Source organism: Penicillium brevicompactum, assembly GCF_028827555.1.
Source record: "Penicillium brevicompactum strain IBT 35665 chromosome Unknown utg000001l_segment0_segment0, whole genome shotgun sequence".
Classification (NCBI taxonomy): Eukaryota; Fungi; Ascomycota; class Eurotiomycetes; order Eurotiales; family Aspergillaceae; genus Penicillium; species Penicillium brevicompactum.
The window spans coordinates 4,677,313-4,697,757 of NW_026623203.1; the positions used below are offsets into that span (position 1 = coordinate 4,677,313).

General features: G+C 49.7%; 10 protein-coding genes across 10 annotated transcripts; 6 read left to right on the forward strand and 4 right to left on the reverse strand.

Annotated features, from left to right (window-relative positions):
* Positions 1-205: 205 nt before the first annotated feature.
* On the forward strand, positions 206-3,313 carry N7506_001560 (uncharacterized protein; the record flags this gene model as incomplete). The annotated part of the gene is made up of 1 exon (XM_056950856.1): positions 206-3,313. The coding sequence occupies one exon, from the start codon at positions 206-208 to the stop codon at positions 3,311-3,313; it is 3,108 nt and encodes a 1,035-aa protein (XP_056816771.1).
* Positions 3,314-3,467: 154 nt separating this feature from the next.
* Positions 3,468-4,559, reverse strand: N7506_001561 (uncharacterized protein; the record flags this gene model as incomplete). Its single annotated transcript, XM_056950857.1, has 1 exon — positions 3,468-4,559. The coding sequence occupies one exon, from the start codon at positions 4,557-4,559 to the stop codon at positions 3,468-3,470; it is 1,092 nt and encodes a 363-aa protein (XP_056816772.1).
* Positions 4,560-5,458: 899 nt separating this feature from the next.
* On the forward strand, positions 5,459-7,039 carry arp6 (actin family protein; the record flags this gene model as incomplete). The annotated part of the gene is made up of 4 exons (XM_056950858.1): positions 5,459-5,960; positions 6,023-6,722; positions 6,779-6,841; positions 6,901-7,039. The coding sequence occupies 4 exons, from the start codon at positions 5,459-5,461 to the stop codon at positions 7,037-7,039; spliced, it is 1,404 nt and encodes a 467-aa protein (XP_056816773.1).
* An 875-nt stretch (positions 7,040-7,914) lies between these two features.
* N7506_001563 (BRcat and Rcat domain-containing protein) lies at positions 7,915-8,749 on the forward strand (the record flags this gene model as incomplete). Its single annotated transcript, XM_056950859.1, has 3 exons — positions 7,915-7,976; positions 8,037-8,561; positions 8,614-8,749. 3 exons carry the CDS (start codon positions 7,915-7,917, stop codon positions 8,747-8,749), a joined length of 723 nt encoding a protein of 240 aa, XP_056816774.1.
* Positions 8,750-8,887: 138 nt separating this feature from the next.
* N7506_001564 (3-hydroxyacyl-CoA dehydrogenase family protein) lies at positions 8,888-9,954 on the reverse strand (the record flags this gene model as incomplete). The annotated part of the gene is made up of 3 exons (XM_056950860.1): positions 8,888-9,618; positions 9,681-9,780; positions 9,829-9,954. The coding sequence occupies 3 exons, from the start codon at positions 9,952-9,954 to the stop codon at positions 8,888-8,890; spliced, it is 957 nt and encodes a 318-aa protein (XP_056816775.1).
* Positions 9,955-10,417: 463 nt separating this feature from the next.
* On the forward strand, positions 10,418-14,026 carry tof1 (putative DNA repair protein (Tof1); the record flags this gene model as incomplete). The annotated part of the gene is made up of 3 exons (XM_056950861.1): positions 10,418-10,504; positions 10,575-12,951; positions 12,999-14,026. The coding sequence occupies 3 exons, from the start codon at positions 10,418-10,420 to the stop codon at positions 14,024-14,026; spliced, it is 3,492 nt and encodes a 1,163-aa protein (XP_056816776.1).
* A 168-nt stretch (positions 14,027-14,194) lies between these two features.
* Positions 14,195-15,235, forward strand: N7506_001566 (GFA family protein; the record flags this gene model as incomplete). Its single annotated transcript, XM_056950862.1, has 1 exon — positions 14,195-15,235. The coding sequence occupies one exon, from the start codon at positions 14,195-14,197 to the stop codon at positions 15,233-15,235; it is 1,041 nt and encodes a 346-aa protein (XP_056816777.1).
* Positions 15,236-15,470: 235 nt separating this feature from the next.
* Positions 15,471-16,394, forward strand: N7506_001567 (PhzF family phenazine biosynthesis protein; the record flags this gene model as incomplete). The annotated part of the gene is made up of 1 exon (XM_056950863.1): positions 15,471-16,394. One exon carries the CDS (start codon positions 15,471-15,473, stop codon positions 16,392-16,394), a length of 924 nt encoding a protein of 307 aa, XP_056816778.1.
* A 183-nt stretch (positions 16,395-16,577) lies between these two features.
* Positions 16,578-17,057, reverse strand: N7506_001568 (SRPBCC family protein; the record flags this gene model as incomplete). Its single annotated transcript, XM_056950864.1, has 1 exon — positions 16,578-17,057. One exon carries the CDS (start codon positions 17,055-17,057, stop codon positions 16,578-16,580), a length of 480 nt encoding a protein of 159 aa, XP_056816779.1.
* Positions 17,058-18,530: 1,473 nt separating this feature from the next.
* Positions 18,531-20,354, reverse strand: N7506_001569 (flavin-containing monooxygenase; the record flags this gene model as incomplete). The annotated part of the gene is made up of 5 exons (XM_056950865.1): positions 18,531-18,702; positions 18,755-19,102; positions 19,147-20,049; positions 20,099-20,142; positions 20,202-20,354. The coding sequence occupies 5 exons, from the start codon at positions 20,352-20,354 to the stop codon at positions 18,531-18,533; spliced, it is 1,620 nt and encodes a 539-aa protein (XP_056816780.1).
* Positions 20,355-20,445: the final 91 nt, after the last annotated feature.

Sequence of the window (20,445 nt, forward strand, 5' to 3'; positions counted from 1 at the left end):
GGATCAGATCGGGGAAATGTAAACAATCCGCGCTGTCCGACACATTTTCTAAACTTCTGCCAGGTGGCTCTTCATTCCTTCAGTAAGCCACGATTTTGACAAGGGTGTACTGCAGTGAGCTTTCCGCCCTCCACATTCTTTGTCCCCTCATCGGATATGAGCGTCCGAAAATCGATCTCTCCTTAAATCGACGCGAGTGACCATTATGGACGGACAACCCAAAGCCGCACCCCGCCTGAGTGGTATCCCACGACCTGCAAGTGGCATTCCACGGCCGACGTCGAGGTTGCCTCTACCAACGAGCACGGCCCCGAAATCGATCAAGCCGTCACCTTCCCGAGATAGACTGCGGGCCGACCCTGGATTAGACGAACGGAGATTGCGACGACCCTCATATGACACCCTCGTGAAAAAGCCGTCCTCGCGCTTTTTAGCACCGCCCAAGCCCGAAGATGACCCTGTTTCAGCGGCCAAGCAGGATGAGATCCAAGGCGAAGAGGGCGATACCCAGATTTCGGAGGAAATGAGCTCGGTTGCCGGTGATGATGATACTGCCTCGGTCGCATCAGCACAAGAAGTTAGAGGCCGCCGCGGGGTGCGCCCCTCGCTGTCCGAACGAACGCTTGAGACCCTGGCACAAATTCCACCATCACCTGCCTCGGCGAGAAGACAATCCAGCTTCTTTAACGGCGCCAGCCCAATGCGATCACCATCTCGTGCTCCGTCCAATGTATCGAGTGTCTCGAGATCCCCATCAAGGGCATCTTCTACCGCGACAAATAACAACGAGCTATATACACAGCCTGTGTCCAAGTTACGTTTGCCCTCTGCGACGTCTCGCATTCCTGCGACGTCGTCTCTTTCCCCAGTCCGTACTTCCGAGGAAAGCGTGAGTCCGTCACGATTGAAGCAACCAAAGTCCCGGCAAAGTATCGCGACGTCGGACACTCTTACCTCAGATGCCAGCTCCCCGCCCAAAAAGACGCTACCCGAGAGACCTTTTGGAGGCAAGGATGCGGGAAGGCTCTCACTCGCCCGTCCATCACCCAGTAAACCCGCCGCGAAGCCCTTGACAAAGTCTACAAAGTCAAACATGGGCCCACCGGAGAGACCGCTCCAGGTGAAGAAAACACGCAAACCTGGAACAGAGCAGGGCACCAATGCACGATCTCCTTCAGCGCCGAGATATGTCTCTGCTACTTCCAACATGCAAGACGAACTGTCTCCAGAGCAACAGGCAGAAAGTGATGCCAGAAAAGCATCGAAATCGTCGAGCACCTTACGCGAAACCATAGCCAAGGCGAAAGCTGCTCGCAAGGCAGTAGCGGCAACAGAGAAGAACGAACCACCACAGAAGTCAGTCTCACAGGCACCGATCCCTGAATCTTGGGGAACTGCCGACGACGAGGATCCATTTAACCAACTCCCTAAGGAACCTGACTCCTTGGTGATGCGCAAACGTGTACAGACAGCTCGCGCCACTGGACAGTTGAACATTGCTGCGTTTTCCTTGACAGAAATACCAAAGGAAGTACTGACCATGTACGACTATGATGCGGACAACGCGAATTGGTTTGAAAATGTTGATCTTACCAAGTTCATCGCCGCAGACAACGAGCTAGAGCAGATCTCAGATGAAGTCTTCCCAGATATTAATCCCGAGGAATTTGATCCTGATAGTGATGACCGAGGCTTGCAATTTGGAGGCATTGAGACATTGGACCTTCATGGAAACATCTTGAAGTCTCTGCCAATGGGACTTCGGCGAATGCAAAATTTGCGTTTCCTTAATCTATCGAATAATTCGTTGGACATGGAGCATATTGAGATTATCACGGAGATCAGATCATTGATTGATTTGAAACTTGCAAACAACCAGCTTTCAGGGGAATTGGCTCCCTTCTTTGGTCAATTTGACAAGTTGGAATCCTTGGACCTGCGCGGTAACAAGCTCACCACACTTCCCGAGGAGCTTGCTGGAATGAGCTCTCTCAGAACTCTGGACGTCAGTGAAAACAAATTGACGTCTCTGCCATTTGAAGCGCTCAGCAAACTACCGCTGAAAACGCTGAACGCAAATAAGAACAAGCTGGAGGGAACCCTGATCTCTGCCTCTGTGGATCGATGGGAAACATTACAGTCCTTGAACATCGCAAACAATGCTGTAGCCGTGTTCGCCGCAAATGATACTCTCGATCTTCCAAACTTGCATATCCTGTTGATTGGAGTCAACCGTATCACCCACCTTCCGAATGTGTCTTCATGGCAGTCACTGTTGACACTATCAGCGGAAGAAAACAAAATCGCCGAGCTGCCAACCGGATTTGTCGAGCTCAAAAGCATCAAAAAGGCCGATTTCACAGCAAATGATCTTACCCGCTTGGATGACAAGATTGGACTCATGGAATCCCTCACATCTTTGCGTGTTGCCAACAATCCACTTCGTGAACGACGACTACTGAACATGGACACCGACGACATCAAACGCGATCTGCGCAGCCGATGTGAGCCTGATCCCCAGGACACAGATGACGAAGGATCAGTAGCCACTCAATTCACTCTGGCACCCGAAAATCCTGCGCTTGAGGGAAATTGGCAAATCAAATCTGGCGGTACTCTTGACAAATCATTCGCCGATATGACCGATCTCACCGTCGAACAATTGGAGTCAGTTGCCTCGCAAGATATCAGGTGTCTGTATCTGCAGCAGAATCAATTGAACCACTTCCCAGTCCCAGCACTTGCAATGCTTGCGCCAGGTTTAGTTGAGCTTGATCTCTCACACAACCCTCTGAAAGGAGATGAGTTCCTGTCCACCCCGCTCGAGCTTCCAAAGCTTCAGTCGCTCACTCTCAATGCGACTTCCCTAACATCCTGGGAGCCTCTATTGAATAACCTGGTCGCCCCATCTTTGACCTTATTGGATGTATCCCACAATCGTTTGAAGGGACCTCTTCCCAACTTGCGGTCTATCTACCCAGAGCTGAAGACGGTTGTTGCATCCGACAACCAAATTGCCAGCCTAGATTTCGAATCCGTGCAAGGGTTGCAGGTTGTGGAACTTAGCAACAACGACATCGATTCCCTTCCCCCAAAGATTGGTTTACTAGCCGCTGAACGTTCCCCGCAGAACTGGGGTACTGGATCGGCTTTGCGGCGCTTCGAGGTAGCCGGCAACCGCTTTAGAGTTCCCCGGTGGCAGGTAGTCGCCAAAGGGACGGATGCTATTCTGGAGTTCTTGCGCGGCCGAATTCCGACCCAGGATCTTCCGGAATGGGAAAGGGAAGACGAAGTCAGTGAGGGAGAGCTCTAAAAAACAGAGATCTGGAAGTGGATCATGATTTTGCGGGACGTGTATAATATCGCCATGCTTGTTCTATGTACATATACATAATATCGCTGTCTATTTCTTCTCGGGCTTGTGTCATCACATCATCAGCTTCTGCACCGTTTTGCGACAAGCGAATTCATTCAATTTTTTCGCCAATTTCCTTGCTCATATCTTCAACAACCTTGAGCCACATCTTTGACCAAGTATTGAACTTGTCTGCTGGCGCATCTTCAGCAGCACCCCAAGGTGAAATGACCAGGTTGACTGCTTTCACAGCACTCTCCCTCGTCTTCTGCAGATACCCCGCAGACCTCTCAAAATCGGCCTCGTATAATCCACCAGCAGCCTCATCAACGTGATCAGGGATAGCCTGTAGGTTCGCCATCAAAGACTCAAGCTTCTCGATGCTGGCCGCAGAGGCCAAAGGCGCATCTCCGGCCTTCTTGAGACGATTATTGAGGACCGCGGGATAAACCTGAGCCAAGGGCTTGAGGAATCGAAGAGTCAACTTCTTGTGTTTATGAAGAGCGGCAGTCTCCTCAGGATCATCATCCTCATCGTCCTCCTCCTTTTCACCCTCTTCATCGTCTTCATCAAGAAGCTCATCCATGAAATCATCATCATCCTCAGGATCCCACTCCTCAATCTCCTCAACCGCGTCGCGGACCAAATCTCGCCACTGTTCGACTTTGCGCATCACAAACCCAACAACCCCCTTCTGCGAGACATCAGTCACGACATCGCATGCATCCCACACACGACCAGTAGCGACCGTCACAACATCCTTTTCCGACTTCGTCAACTCGCCCTCCTTGACGGCATCCTTCTTCTCCTGTTCCTTTTTACCGTCGACGCGCTGTACTTCGCGAACAAGAGACAGAAACTCCGTCAAAACTCCCCTGACCAGACCCAGGATCTCGGAGTGGAAGGCTTTGGTGTATTGCGCCGGGGTGATGACAAGGGCGGTGGCGACGAGTGAGGGTAGCACAGACTCGTTCAGGTCGCGGAGGACTTTGGTAATGGCGGAATGCGTGAATGGCGAGGTAATAGCCAGTAAGGAGAGTTTGGTGACATAGGCCCTGAGAGCGGTCGTGCAGGCTGCGAGGCGGGGTAGTACTTCGGGGTCTTTTGCGGTCTCGGTTGTTGTTGGTGGGGTGGTGAGGGCGGATTTATATTGCTCGACGAGGGCCAGGGTGGTGGTGAATATGGGGTTTAGTTGTTTGGACATTGTGAGGGTTGTGGGCCGGCCAATGGCGGTCGTTTGGAGGTGGTTGTTGTAGAGAAAAAAAATTGGGCGGTTGGGCCTGATAATGGTCGCGGGGCTGATTAGGGTTCCGCGGGGCCACTGTATACTTGGACTATGTCGGTGTTGTTTTGAGTCAACTACTGTTGAATTTTTGCTCTTTTTTTCAATATAATTATCTTGAACATGGCCTATCCTATTTCCTGCTCGTAGTCATATTAGCGGTTCTAGCAGGTATATTCCGTATTTGAGCGCGTGGCTAGTTGAAGTTGGTTCACCAGACTGCTGCCACTGTGAGCCTCCTGGAGGGGCATTTTTGAAGTAAACTAGTCTGTTTATACATTCCAAGGTTAGTCTTCCGAGATTCCTTGAAATATCAAGTCATCGACGATTGGCAGCTAGATTGACAGCTGGAAACTATTGATGGGTAGAACAGTGAAGCACCTGGCCAGAACCATAGATCCTCGGCTTGATAAAATTACGGAGCACTCGCATAGTCTATGAGCCTTCGAATCTGCCACATCCTTGGTCGAAACAAATCACAATCATAGTACAATCATAGTAACAAATCGAAGCAGCTTGTATCAGGTACACTAGCTAACACTCAAGTCGGAGAACTTCAGATGAATACCTAAACTGTCATATGACTTCCGAGGTCATATATCAAGAGGATGCTTCTGCTCGTCCACTCAATCTGCTCAATTAATCTTATTCCTTTACCAAGCCCATTATCATTCAAATACAACCTTGGAAAACAGACGCGTATGATCCCATGCCAAGAAATACCATTACCTAATACAATTCGCTTGCAAACAGGACAAACACATCATCATTAGATCTCCAAGCCTCACAGCTCGGAGCTTCATCATCATCTTTTTGCAGTAATGGGGACATCAAGAGCTCGCGCTCCTCCAAAGGCGCCTGCGACGCCAACACAGCACGTGGAACCCTCACGATATCTGCCCGAAAGCACCTTCATAATCGACAATGGCGCATACATGATGAAAGCCGGCTACGCTTCCACTCTCCCACCCAGCGAAGCCGTGACAGCCTGCTCCCAGGTGCCGAATACCCTTGTCAAAACCCGTGACAACAAGGTTGTGATTGGCTCTCAACTTTCGACCGTGACAGATTGGAACGAGGCGATGTTCCGGCGCCCGGTGGAGAAGGGCTACATTGTGAACTGGGAAGCGGAGAGGGAGATCTGGGATCAAACTTTCTTTGATGAGAATGCGGCGGCTGGAAATAAGAATTTGAAGATTGAAAACCCCGAAGACACCACCCTCATCCTCACCGAGGCGCCGAATGCCATGCCGATTCTACAGCGACATACCGATGAGATGGTGATGGAGGAATGGGGATTTGGAGGATATACGAGGTGTCTGGGTATGGAAGTCCGAATTTGAAGGGTTATATGAGCCTAAGAGCTGACATGGATGTGTTACAAGGCCCAACTCTCAACGCGTGGAATGAGATCCATTCTCTTTTCGGCGATCCACTCACCAAGATACAGGATCCCTTGCCGGCAGATTGCTTACTGGTAGTTGATTCGGGATACTCGCACACAACAGTTACGCCCGTGTACAAAGGACAAGCTCTCCAGCGAGGAATTCGACGACTCGACCTTGGAGGCAAGCATCTTACAAACTACCTTAAGGAGATCGTCTCAATGAGACAGTACAACATGGTTGATGAATCCTACATCATGAATGAGGTCAAGGAGGCAGTCTGCTATGTGAGCAATGACTTTGCAGGCGATTTGGAAAAAACATGGAAAACGAACCGGAAGCGCCAAACCGACGCCGAGGATGGAATTGTCTTGGACTATGTGCTTCCAGACCCGAATGCCAATAAAAGTGGATTTAGTCGACCGCACGACCCTCTTATGCACGCCAAAAAGAAGAAGGGCGCGTCTTCCGGACTCAGTGCCGAGATTCTATCAGAGGACGTACTAGTGCTTGGAAATGAGCGCTTTGCTGTTCCAGAACTGCTGTTCACCCCTGGCGATATCGGAATGAGCTCAACCGGTATCCCCGATATGATCTTGCAGGGCTTGTCGGCCCTACCGCCTGCTCTACATTCTGCCTTCTTAGCGAACGTGATGGTGGTGGGAGGAAATGCCTTGATTCCAGGGTTCATGCAGAGACTGTGAGTTTCTCAAAGTCAATCGATCGAAAATTCACTGACAAAGCTTCTTTTTACAGGGAGACCGAGTTGCGGCAAATTGCTTCTGCCGAATGTATTGTGCGCGTCCGTCGTGCTGAAGAGTGAGTTACCCCTCATTCATTGACTATCAAGTCTGGAACGATCTAATCATCTCAATTAGTCCGGTCCACTCGACATGGCTAGGAGGCTGTCGCCTTGCTAGCAACAGAGAAGAACTTAGAAAGGTGGCCATTACTCGACAGGAGTATCAAGAATATGGCTCAGGATGGGCCGGTCGACGATTTGCAGGTATCATTTGAACCAGAGGCATAGGTAGTCTTGGGGGAAGCTGAGAAAGATGGGGATGGGAGTTTGTGGTCGTCAAAAGTCGACAGCATTTGTAGCATTAGTGATACCCTTTATTCGGAACGGCGTTTGCACAGCCAGCAATGAACTCAATATATGAGAAGTCAACGAGGAATCTACCAAGTCGCCCTGAGCTCTGGATCAGAGCTGACTATATACAAATTCAGTGGAAAAAGCAAAAGTCGTTGCTCCATGACAGCCTTGAAATACTGAACGAGTACTCCTTTTAAGGAAGACGAAGCCAAATACGACTGCAATTTTTGTCCCTCCCATGCATGAGCCTTGGTAGAACAATCTACGGGCCGACGTGCCATGAGATATGCTTGTTCAAATGATGTTGTTCAGCCCTGGAGATGATGAGATCATTACTCGTTCTAATTTTGAAGTGTGTACCCTACCACTTGGAACCTAATGTATCCATGGATATTGATATACCGAGCTGAATATGCCCTTTCAATCCACTATGGCGAATTTGTTGATAATTCTTAAAAAAATCCCGATTCTTTTTGCCTAGAAGAAAAAATAAACTAGCAGCTCACAAGGAGATGTTTGTGGAACAAAAGACGTGTGACGTTGATATAGCGATCCTCAGAAGCAACGCCCAAGAGCAAGGAAAATAGCGTTCACTCAACCCTGGATATGCAACTGAGCTTTATGTAGCTATGAGATATCCTACAGCTGAGAAAGGAAACTGCTCTTTGAGACTGCATCTGTTGGCCCCCTCAACCTTCCACTTATCCTTCCGTCAAACCGATCTGGATGCACAATACCCAATCAAGCCACATCGCAGCTCCTGGGTATTGACCGTGTGAATTCCAAGCTTTCATCAATGGAGACACTTCGACTATCCATAGAGAAAGCGCGGAGGAAGGTCCAGGGGGTTCCACAACTGTGAGTTATTTTCCCATCCCCAGCGGAGAGTTCCAAGCATACTGACCAACGACACAACAGGTTTTGCTCAAGCTGCATAGAGCAATTTACAGCAAAAAAGATCTTGAATGCCCCGTGTGGACATCAATACTGCCCATCATGTCTCCGCCAGATGGCCTCAGTGTCCCTCGACAGCGTGGAGATGTTCCCCGTCAAATGTTGCCGGAAAGAAATACCAGTCCCAGTAGTTGTGTCGGCGATGAACTATCGAAACAAGAAGCGATATGTCTCCCAATCCGAAGAACAAGCCGTTCCTCCTACTGAGCGCATATATTGCCCTCGAGCGTCGTGTGGAAAATGGATACACCCAGACAACAAGGGTTCACGCCCGGGTACGAAGTTTTGCTCGAATTGTCGGGCAAAGGTCTGCTGCGCCTGTCGTGGATTTGCGCATGGTCCTTGGCCTTGTGCAGAAGACGAGAGTCTAATCGCAGTCTTGAGAATGGCCAAGGCGAGGAAATGGCAGCGGTGCAATAAGTGCCATTTCATGGTCGAGAAATTGGATGGTTGTAACCACATTGCTTGTAGATGTGGGCACCACTTTTGGTAAGTTAGCAAAAGAGACTGCAGGATTGTATACTGACTTCAAGTCGAACAGCTATATCTGTGGTGGTCGTCAGAACAGATGCAGATGTCCCACAGAAGATACCGAAGAGCCGGCCCCAGATGGAGATCTTGATGCCCGTACACTGGTTACTGCAATGCAGCAAACAAATCTTGATGGCGCTCACTAGGGGAAGATGTTTGAGAGGATAATTTGATTTTCACTCGCGATCTATACAGGATACAAGCGGGGTATCGCTATCGAGAAACCATTTTCGAACTGAGGACTGAGCCTCCTGGTCTGTCTTTCCAACTAAGACAAATGATATTTAATAGTCGTAGAAGCCCTTGCCGCTCTTCCTGCCCAGCCAACCAGCATCCACCATGCGGCGTAGAAGACCAGCGGGTCTGTACTTACTATCGCCGGTCTCTTGGTGCAGAACGTTCATAATAGCGAGGCACGTGTCCAGGCCGATGAAGTCAGCGAGAACAAGGGGGCCCATGGGCACGTTGGTGCCAGTCTTCATGATGTTGTCGATATCTTCACGACCACCGACACCGGTCTCGAGACAGATCACAGCCTCATTGAGGTATGGCATGAGGATGCGGTTAGCCAGGAATCCAGGAGAGTCGGCGGACACAGAGGCGACCTTGCCCATCCGCTCGACGAAGGCAATGGCTGTGTCCATGGTCTCTTGTGAGGTCTGAAGACCACGGATAATCTCAACGCCCTTCTGGATCGGCACAGGGTTCATGAAGTGAGTGGAGATCACCCGGGAGGAAGCCTGGAGGTCTGTAGGGTCTGTGCTGGTGGCAGCAGCGATCTTAGTGATGGAGATAGATGAGGTGTTTGTAGCAAGGATGGCATGCTTAGGTGCAATCTGCGCTAAGCTGGAGAAGATCTTGGTTTTGAGATCTGGGATCTCTGGCACCGCTTCAATGACAAAGTCAACGGAAGACAGGTCATCTATCTTGACAGTTGGGATTAGAAGGGCTCGGGCCGCATCAGCAGCGTCTCGTGTAAGACGTTGCTTAGCGACATCCTTCTCAAGAAGCTTGTCTGAATTGCCATCTAGTATTAGACATTGTCTGTTCGTTGGTGAAAGCCGAAGTTAAGCGTACCGGCAAACTTGAGGCCCTTATCCAAGGAGGCCTGTGAGCTGTCGACAAGTGTGACAGGGACTTGTGCCTTCTGAGCAGCAACAAGAGCAATTCCGAGACCCTAGAAATGTTAAATTGACGCCGCAGCTGTAGAACATCTTTCACCTACCATCTGACCCGCACCGATAACACCCAACGACTTGACCTCGGCTGCACGGGCTGCAGAGGTGTAGCTGAAGTGTCGGGCCATGGAGGGTCCCTTTGGGAGAGATGCGAGGCGAATGGAAGCAAACATGACTGCAAATCTGTAAAAAGCAATGAACGAACACAAGTATAGAGAAGTGAGGAGAGTAAGTGTGCAGAAGCACGGGGAAATACTATGACTTCACATGCTTAGCGGCCGCTATATGCTGTTCACCGCCTTTGTAGAGCAACTCGAATACATTGGCATGAGGTAGATTTCCCATAATTTAAGATATTTAAATGGGCTAGCTGGTTTAGGTATGCAAGGGAGCTTGAATATTGAATGTACCTTTCTCATTGGTCTTCGAGAACATAATCCAGAAACGCAGAAACGAAAGAAAGTGACCGTTGATATAGATCGGACATTCTGCCGGAGAGCAAGTGGCCGCAAACTCGCGTTGTACCCGCCGCCGGTTATCTTCGGCACTTTGGCGGCATCCAGTTTCTCCGAATCGCCGAGGCCCGACGCGTCGACGCGTTCTGCCCATTACACTCGATTAGGAAGACAATCAGCCATGGATGAGGAAGTCGTCGCCGTTGGTCATGACGTGCAAGTCGTCGATCCAGACGTGCGCAACTATGTCTATGGCCTGGTCACCGCTGTGAGTTCCTGTCTTCTGCCTTCTCCCTGTCACTTGCGTCTCGGTCTTGTGAATTAACTGAATTGTCTAGCTCGGAGGCTTCAACGGCGAGAATGCGGACCGATATGTGCTTGGAGACGATGCACTCGCCTGCTTACGCGATATCAAGCGCTGGCTGAAACTCTACGATGAAAAGAACAATCGGATGGACGTTGCGCGGTGCCTGGGAGAGGCCAATGTGATCAGTGGTGATCTACTTCCAATCCTCACCCTGTGGTGGGAAACTGGACAGAAGAGCAAGCATATGACCAGAATTGCATTGGCTTGTCTAGAGCTGCTCGTCCCTCTGACATGGCCACTCGAAATCCATAGCCAGATGACAGTCAATCACCACCGCCACACTCCCTACCTTCTTCAAGCACAAGTACAATACAAGCGAGGGATTCTCAAGGCCGGTGGAGCAAATCTGTTGCGTTCGGCCGTCCGAATTGCCCTTCCGAGTATGGCGATCCCGCGATCCGAACGAGAATCACGAGATGAAGGAATCCTTAAGTTGATGCTATACTTCCTGCGAAATGTTGCTATCATATCGCCGAACGTCCGACTCGCAGGCGAAGGTGACGAGGAGGAGACATCGCGATCAGCCACGATCAATGCTTTCCAGCAGCAGGATGCCTTCGCACTGATCCTGACCATGTGCTCTAACGTCGGTGATGATTTCAATCTTCAAGACATTGTTCTGCTGGAAATTCTTTTCCATCTCGTCAAAGGTGTTGATGTCAAGAAAATATTCAAAGACGACGAGCCAGAAGGCACCAGTTATGCCAACGATCTAGCCGCCATTCTGAACAAGGAGAAGTTGGAACGAAGAGAGCACCAAAAATATGCGCCAACACGCCACAGCAGATTCGGCACGATGATATGGGTAAAGCGAGATGATGGGAAAATGTCTACTGTCTCCGGTCAGCGTTCACTGCGTGATGATCAGCAAACATATGAGAAGATGGATCAGAGCAAGAAATGGAACAAACCTAAGCCCCGCCGCAAGCAAGAAGACACGACGCAGAACAGCAACTTCAATGTTCCCGTGCATTTGAACCGGGAAGCAACCGACAACCTGAGAACCTTTGTCGAAGAGTTCCTGGATTCTGGCTTCAATCCGCTCTTCACTCACGTTCGAAAAGCAATTGAGCGAGAGGCTGAGCGAGTGCTGGATATCAACACCCGGCAGTTCTTTTACACCGTCGGCTGGTTCCTCGAAGCAGAGCGAGTTCGTCGGGAACGCCAGACCCGTCAGCGCACGGCTCGAAATGGCGGAAAGTCTAAGAAGATTGAGCCTGACAGCTATGGTCTTGTTGCAGGTGTGCTTAACCAAGAGACATTCATTTCCCTCAACAGGTCCATGCAAAGCAGTTTGGATAACAAGGATTGGGAAGACCTCAATGCTCAGATGCGTTGCTTTACGCAGATTCTGTTGACGGTCCAAGAAATGGCAGCATCGCCGCTCGAGGATGACCAAGAAATCGCTGAGAACATTCAAAATCGTATCTTCTACGAAGAAACGACCCACGACCGAATCTTGGCCATAGTGCGTGGATACAAAGATCAGAGCTTCGGTTACCTCGATGCCTCTACAGAGCTAGCGCATGTCTTTTTGCGGATGCTCGAAAGATACTCCAAGGATAACGCCGATATGCAAATTCGCTCAAGACGCAAGGCGAAGCGAAAGCAGAAGAAGGCCGCGAACCCCGAACAACAGGAGGGCGCAGACGGCGGCGAGGAACCTGACTCCGAAGAAGAAGACGAGATGGAAGACGCCGCGCAGGTCAGCAAAGAGCGTAATTTCGACTTCAAACGATTCGCAGCGAAGTTCTGCAACCAGGCTTGCGTTGATACGTTCGTTGCTTTTACCGGGTATTACAAGGAATTAAGCTCCGAGCAACTTAAGCGTGCCCATCGTTACTTCTACCGCATTGCGTTCAAGCAGGAAATGACTGTCTTGCTCTTCCGCATGGACATAGTTGCTCTGTTCCATCGAATGATCAAGGGTCCCGAGCCCATGGACTCCAGCAAACCAGTGTTCAAGGAATGGGAGGAACTTGTGAGGCAAATCATTCGACGACTGATCAAAAAGATTGATCAGCGCCCCGCCTTGATTACCGAGCTGTTGTTTAGCAAGATCAACTCCACGGTGTACTACCTTGAATACGGACACGAGAAGCAAACGATCTCGGCCTCGAAGCGACCAGCAGCGGAGATCGTGATTACATCAACCGAAGCGACAACAAAGGAAGCACAGCTACAGATCGTCGTCGGAGCACTCGTCCTAGATGGAAGGGCGGACTTGGTCAAGTGGGTTAAAGATGTCCTAAGCTCTGCAGCCGTTGAAAGAGAGATATGGGAAATTCAAGAAGAGAGTAACCGCGTTGAGGACCCCGAAATGACCAGCGTTCCCAATCCAATGATCAGTAAGTTCCCCAACAATTCTAATCAAACAGAATTAACCTTGCAGCAGCCGTTAAAAGCAAGGACGAGTTTGTTCAAAATGCAATGTTCTCAAATGCGAGATTGCGTCTACTCATGAAGATTGTCGGATTCGAGCGACTAGGTGTTGAAGACGTGCTCGGTGCCGCTTGGATTGTTCCGTCACCCTTGAAGTCCGAGGACTTGCGTGAGACCCTGTCTGAGATCGGGAAAGCCCTTCAAACCCCATTCTCAAGCGAGGGCGATGACGATCCCCGCAAACAGCTACAAAAGAAGGATAGAGGGTCCGGCCGTGGTGACACACTCCAAGGCACACTTGATGTGAACTTCGGATCAGAATCCGAGGGCGAGGATATTCCAGACGGCCCTCTTTTCCCAGCGAACCCGCGATCCAAGGCAAGTGCCCTGGACGACTTGAAAAAGAAGCGCAAGAAGAAGTCAAAGTCCAACGCCGAAAGAGAGCTGCTGGATGACGAAACCCTGGAGGCACGACGCGATGCCCGTTTGACCAATTCCCTCTCCCGCCAGGCCAAGATCAAGAGTGATCTTTTCATTCACGCAAGTGACGAAGAGAGCGACGCCGAAGCCGACAAGGAATTCTTCCGCCTTGAGGAGGAACGCCGCAAGAAACAAGCTGCCGAAGTCAAGAAAGCCTTGCTCACTGGCCCTGGACACTCGGAGAAGTCAGGGAAAGGAAAAGGCAAGAAAGCAGCGGCGCGGAAGCGAGACAGCGACACTGGTGCAGCCATCAAATCGAAGCGCCAGCGCCGTGATTCGGCCTCCGCTAGTGGTGCCGGTAGCGATGCCGACGGTGACATTCTCATGGCGGAGCCCAATGATCAGCCATCTGATTCCGCGCCCGTCGCCAATGATGATAATAATTCTGTTCCACCGGACGACGACGATCTTGTGTTTGACGATGATCTTGCCTTTAGTCGCGACCGTCCTAGTAAGCCTGAAGCACCGGAGCCCGATGACGACGAGGATGAGCCTGTGGCATCGACGCGGAGACGCATGCGTGGTGAATTTGTGATTGAGAGTGACTCGGACTCAGAATAAGGGGTTTGATATGTTTATGACTTGATGAGGCGTTGCATTGTATAGGACTTGTAAAACAAACAGAACATTTATCTCAATTCGGCTTTCATAGCGAAGCTTAAATACGAACTTCCCCACACTTTTGGAGTTGACAGCTTTTGTTACTCTTTCATATTTCCATTAACCAAAATGACCGCGACCGTCTTGACAGCAGCCTGTCATTGTAAAAGCATCAACTACACTCTCACTGTCCCTGCAGAGTGTCTTCCTCTCAAGGTCCACATTTGTCATTGCGGCGTCTGCCGGCGCACTCATGGCACTCCATGTATCTTCCACGCTCCTCTCCCAGCTGGAGTCGCGCCGCAGTTCAACGCCCCATCTGGCATGGATAAACTGACGCCGTACAGCCACGGGCAGTCTACAGGCACACGGTACTTCTGCAGTACCTGCGGTTGCCACATTGGGGATCGAGGACACGATGATGGTAACTGGGTGATCTCCACAGCCATATTCACAGAACCGAATGACCATCTCTGGGAGATGCACTCGCACATATTTACAGAATCCTCAAGTGATGGGGGACTTTCGGCAATGATTTCACATGTTGATGGTCGTCAGCTTGACGTCAAAAACCAAGACACACCAATGATTACCAACACTACTGAGACTTTACTGAAAGACCCAAAGCTGAAGTCGAAAGACCTGCTCGCCAAATGTCACTGTGGGGGCGTATCGTTCTCCATTTCCCGTCCCAGAAAGGAATTCATCTCCAGCCCTAGAAGCGAAGGGTGGGTTCTACCACAAGACACAAATAAATGGCTTGCTCTTCTTGACCTCTGCGATGATTGTCGCTTAGTGGATGGGTCGAATGTGATCGCCTGGATGTTTGTCCCCGTTGATCATATCTCGCCATGTCCACCAGAGGATTTGCTCATTGGGTCTTCTACAAGCTACAGGTCCAGTGAAGGTGTCCTGAGGACATTTTGTGGAACTTGTGGATCGACGATCTTTTACAGCTGCGCCGACCGGCCCGGGATTGTTGATGTGGCAGTGGGGATCTTGCGTGCCGAGAGTGTGATGATTGAAGACTGGGCTTTGTGGAGAACTGGGAGGATTGGAGCCGCTGCCGATGGACTCAAATACGACCCTGGATTCAGTGGAGCTCTGATTGAAGGGGTTGAGATGTGGGGTAGAGAGCGAGGCATGCCGGAAGATTTCATCGTACCCTAGAGACTTAGACCCTAGCCTTACACCACTCATCGTTCCCGAAAAATCCAATTCATACCGATTGCCGTGCCCCACGATTTGCCGAGCCGAGCAAGAGTCGAGATGACGATAGACACAAAATGCAATTCACAGGGCGTCCACGTATGAGTCAACAGCCGCAAAAGTGGAGAAAGCAAGTATAAAAAGCACCCGCCATCCGCCCTCCGCCAATATCCGCACTTCATCCCTCAACTCCAACATGTCCCTCAACTTCGTCACCCTCGATGTATTCACATCCACCCCCTACTCCGGCAACCCTCTAGCCGTAGTCTTCCTCCCCGAGCAAGGCGCGCTATCCCAAACCCAAAAGCAAACAATTGCCCGAGAATTCAATCTCTCAGAAACCATCTTCGTCCACCCCGTTCAAGAAAAGACAAAGCGCACAATCGACATCTTCACTACAGATTGCGAAATTCCTTTCGCAGGCCACCCGACTATCGGCGCCGCATCTTGGTTCCTCACTCACTCCACCGACGAGGGCGTCACCACCCTCGCTACAAAGTCCGGTGATATCCCTATCTCAGTGCAGGATCCGGCGAGTGGTTATGTCGCCGCGCAGATCGCGCATAACACGCGCATTCACGCTGCGCGATTCGAACTGGCTGAGCTACTACGCTTGCATCCTAGCTTGACGCCATTTTTGAGTGGGGATGTTACGTTCCCGCTGTTTTCGATTGTCAATGGTATGAGTCAGTTGTTTATTGAGTTGGGTTCATTGGAGGCGCTGGCGGCTGTGACGGCTCCAACTGGTGGGGAGCTGATTTCGGCGAAGTATCTTGATGAGGGGTGGAGAGCGGGTTTGGTGTGCGTTTATTTCTTTGTGAGGGATGTGCAGGATGAGGTCTTGGGGAAGAAGGTCATTCGCTCGAGAATGATGCTGGGTACTTTAGAGGACCCGGCTACTGGTAGCTCGGCTAGTGGGCTTGCGGCGTATTTGGCGCTTACGGAGGGACAGGCTGGGCAGCAGCATGATTATCATGTTGTGCAGGGTGTGGAGATGGGTCGTCGGAGTGACATTGGTGTTGGCGTTACGCTGGATGCGGGGAAGAAGATTGAGCAGGTTGTGCTTACTGGTACTGCTGTTAGTGTATCTGAGGGCAAGGTGCGGGTTCCCCAGGCCTGAAGATAGGCATCTTCGAATAGCGAAGTATGCATATAATTATGATTAATGCTTCATGAGCGACTCGGCTCCCCGGGGTCATTGACAGATTGTTAAATCAACATCGATTTCTGCTCAAATTTGTGCGCATGACAGCATTAAAGATATGGGTGAAGTGTAAGTCTCCAGTATTCCATCAATATTGCTCTATAGCTTCTTCTCATCAACCAATTGTCTCAACGCCTTGATCGTCCCCTCAACCGCCATCTGGCTCATTTTCTTTTCCTTCTCGTACAGTATCGCCAACTCCTCCTCCGACGCACCGGGATGTCTCCACTCAAAGATATAAGTCATGTAGAGATCACCGCCAGCTCCAGCACTTAGCACATTGCTAACCTTGCTTCCATCCGGTTGCTCGAATTCCACCCTTGTAGCTTTGAATGCGGTGACAGTCTCTTGCACGGCCTTTTGGTTTTCGCGGAAAATAACCTCGCGAACGGTGACCGGGTTCCCGGTTGTAGGATCGGTGGACTCGCTGATGACTTTTGTGGATTGGATCGCTGCTGGGACAAAGGTCTCCGCAGAGCGGATCTTGAGGAGGAGCCCGTTCCAGACTTGTTCGGTAGTCAGGACTGGTGTTGAACCCGGTGGGTTAATTGGGGCTGTGAAGGCGACGTTGTTGGACATTTTGGCGTCAGTGAGAGAGGTATTAAACTGGATTGTCGAGGTAGGAATAAGGTGGGAATAAGGTAGGGATGAGCTCTTTTGTACCGCTGGAATGTGGGGCTGCTGATGTGATGACGAAACCGATAAGCCCGATAAGCCCGATAAGCCGAGGCTTTATAAGCAACTCTTCTCCCCGGGGCTCTTGGGCAAGTAATCTTTGTCAATAGTGAGCTTCCTTCCTTGACCATTAGTTCGGTGAGTGTAGTAAAGGAAAGCCTACAATCCTTGGGCTGAGCTCAAGAAATGGTCAAATTGGGTGTTTTCGTTCCTGTAATCAGGAATGATTCCTCTATAAGCAAATGGATCACCAATTTTGCTGACCCTTGGTCGGCCGAAGGATCACTTAGTAGCTACATTCGGTCGTTTTTCCTGTTGAACGAGAGGTTTTTCACACTTGGTCCATGACAGTGTTTGCCAGCGGACACCGCTCTATGGTCTGTGCAAGAATATCGTCCAAAAAGTCAGCTCCCATCTTTTAGTATTCTTAGCAACATCCATCAAACAAGTTGAAATATCTTCTCTTCATCGCAATCCCATCAAACGATTGCAGCCCCCGTAGCTGGTGATTGAGAAAGCAAGTTTTATTTGAATGATTTCTCTAGATATTTAGGTAGTATTTTAGTTGTAAAATAAACTATAAACCCGACCTCCCGAAATCACCTACATAGAAAGAGAAGCCAAAAAAAAAAAAAGGTTTGTAAAAGAAGCCCTTGCTATAGAGGTTGCAAGCTGCACGTGAGGGTCATCCGGTCTTTTACAATTAGCATGTTTTGAGGGTTAATCCTAAATTCAAGTTGAAACTGAGAAAATCTGAGATTTAAGAAAAACAGTATAACTAGTTATTTGGTAATCTCCATTGAATTAATATCTCCTTACAAATTTGAAATTTAGAGATACATAATTCAGAAAAATCCTTTCATCCAGAAGCCTGGCTGGCGCAATGGTAGCGCGTATGACTTATACGACTTTCCTCCCCTTGAGAGGGAAGGCTGTATCATTAAGGTTGCCGGTGAGCCCGGCGTCGGGCTTTTCATTTTTTCGGTGCTTTTGATTGATCCTATAAGATGCACATATCTTTTGCCAAGACTCGAAATCTCGTCCTGTGGCGTAGCAATCAGGATTGGGGGATTCCTCATCAGAGGTCGGGTATTCGAAATAGGTCAAAGTCAATGTGACATTATTTTTCTTTTATAAGCCTGCATACCTAACGGGTGGGGCTACTGCTGACGAAACCGATGAGCCGATAAGCCGCGGCTTTACAAGCAGGGCCTGCAGCTCGGATGATTTGGATTTATAGCACAGTCTAGTTTCGGATCGCGAGAGAAAGAAATGTTGGGATGTTGCAAAAAGTCGGAAGTTTTTGGTTCTTGGCGGGCAAAACGAGGCCCAATCAATCCACAGGGCATGGGCGTTACACAGCCCGTCTGACAGAATCTAGCTGGCTAACCAAGGAAGAAAAGTAAACGGAAAGACCATGAGCTTGAGCCAGAGGAAAAAATCCCCTCTGTGTTGGGGCGTTTGAGTAAAACCAGTCTCTGTGTAGGTGACCACCCAGTCATCCCATTGGGGGGATATGCAGGTGAAGTATTGATAAATTTGTGAGAATCTGTGGAGTCAGAATTAGAAACCTTTCTATACTAAGTTGGCTTGAAACATACGGGTAGATCATCGAGTTCCATCCTCGTTCATCAATGTACCAATTGCTGCAACCTCCCTTCATCCAGATTGAGTCCTTCGATGCCAGCTGAACTTTCTGTGTCCAGGCATGACGTGCATCTTTCTTGACCTCCAAAGACGCAATCTCACCTTCAAGTACAGGACCAATAAGTTGCACGATATAGGAGACTGAGTTTTCGATCCCACCCATGACACTCCCGTGGCTAACGGATGAATTTGGTCCAAATAGAAAGAAGAGGTTGGGAAATTGATCCATTGCAAGCCCCAAGTATGCTTGGGGTCCTCCCCCCGCGAGCTCCATATATCTTGAAGGTCGATTCCATCTCGACCTGTGATGCTGATAGATGAGAGAAAGTTTGAAGTCGGGTTATACCCCGTGGCGAGCAACAAGACATCAGTGGGAAGTTTGGTTTCATCTCTGCCTGTCCCGACCACCAAGTCATTCGACTCGAATCGCCTTACTTGTGAGTCGTGAAGACTAAATCTGGGATCTTTGAGCGTGTCATACCAACCGGAGTCAATGACCACCCTCTTGCACCCAACCATGTATTTCGGCGTGAGCATGTTTTTATATTCCCCCGGAACTTTCCTGTCAATAAAGCTCACAAGTTTGCGCCGCAGCCGCTCTTGAAACCGGCTCCCGTATAATATGTTCCGGAAGAAAATAAGATAAAACAGCTCATTGATGATGAAAAGCACCGAGCGCGCAATCCAGGCACCTAGCCTGCAGCTGACAATGACAGGCATGCATATATTCCAGAAGCGACTTATTGCACCCGAATAAGGGTCTGGCATGACCCAGTGAGGGGATCGAATGATTTGCGCGACAGATCTCGGTTGGATCTCGCTCGAGGTGAGCAGTTGTGGCACAAGCTGTGCAGCACTGCATCCGCCGCCTATGACTGTGATATCCTTTCCTTCCAAGTCCACAGAGCTATCCCACTGCGCGGTGTGCATCACACGACCGCGGAAAGTGTCGCTACCCGGAATAGTCTGCATAATTGACATATCAGGATTTCCAGATTTTCCAACTGCGTTGATGACAATCTTAGCACGGACTCGAGCTCGTCCATTAGCAGTGGAAGTGCTAGCGATCCATTGCTTTTCACTATTGTCCCAAATAAGTTCAGTGACATTAGTGTTGAGTTGGATTCTATCCAGGATCCCATGACGTGCGCAAACTGCATGTAGGTATTGATACATTTCTTTACCAGTCGCCCTGGGACCTGCGAAGCTCGGCGGAGGAGCGAAAGAATAGGAATAAAGCGGAGAAGGTCTGTATGATTAGCTGCTTTGAGTTCTGAAAATCACTCCAACAGACTTACGAGTCAGTGGCTACCCCGGGGTAACGATGATTCCACCATGTTCCCTGAATTTAATGTTAGACTAATTCGTAACCATGTGTAGGGGCAACAAGTTGAAATTTACCCCAATACCATCCTGACTCTCAAAGACCACAAACTGGTTGCATCCGAATTTGCGTTTCAGTTGGCACGCAGATGAGATACCGGATATACCAGCTCCTATGATGATGACTGAGTAGTAAAGATCTGATTGGGGAACATCATTGCTGTTTTCCATATTGCGACGTTCGTGAATGGTAGGATATGGTGTAGAATTCAAGATAAGAACCTTGGAAGAATGGTATTCCTACAAGCTTTCACGCAGGACA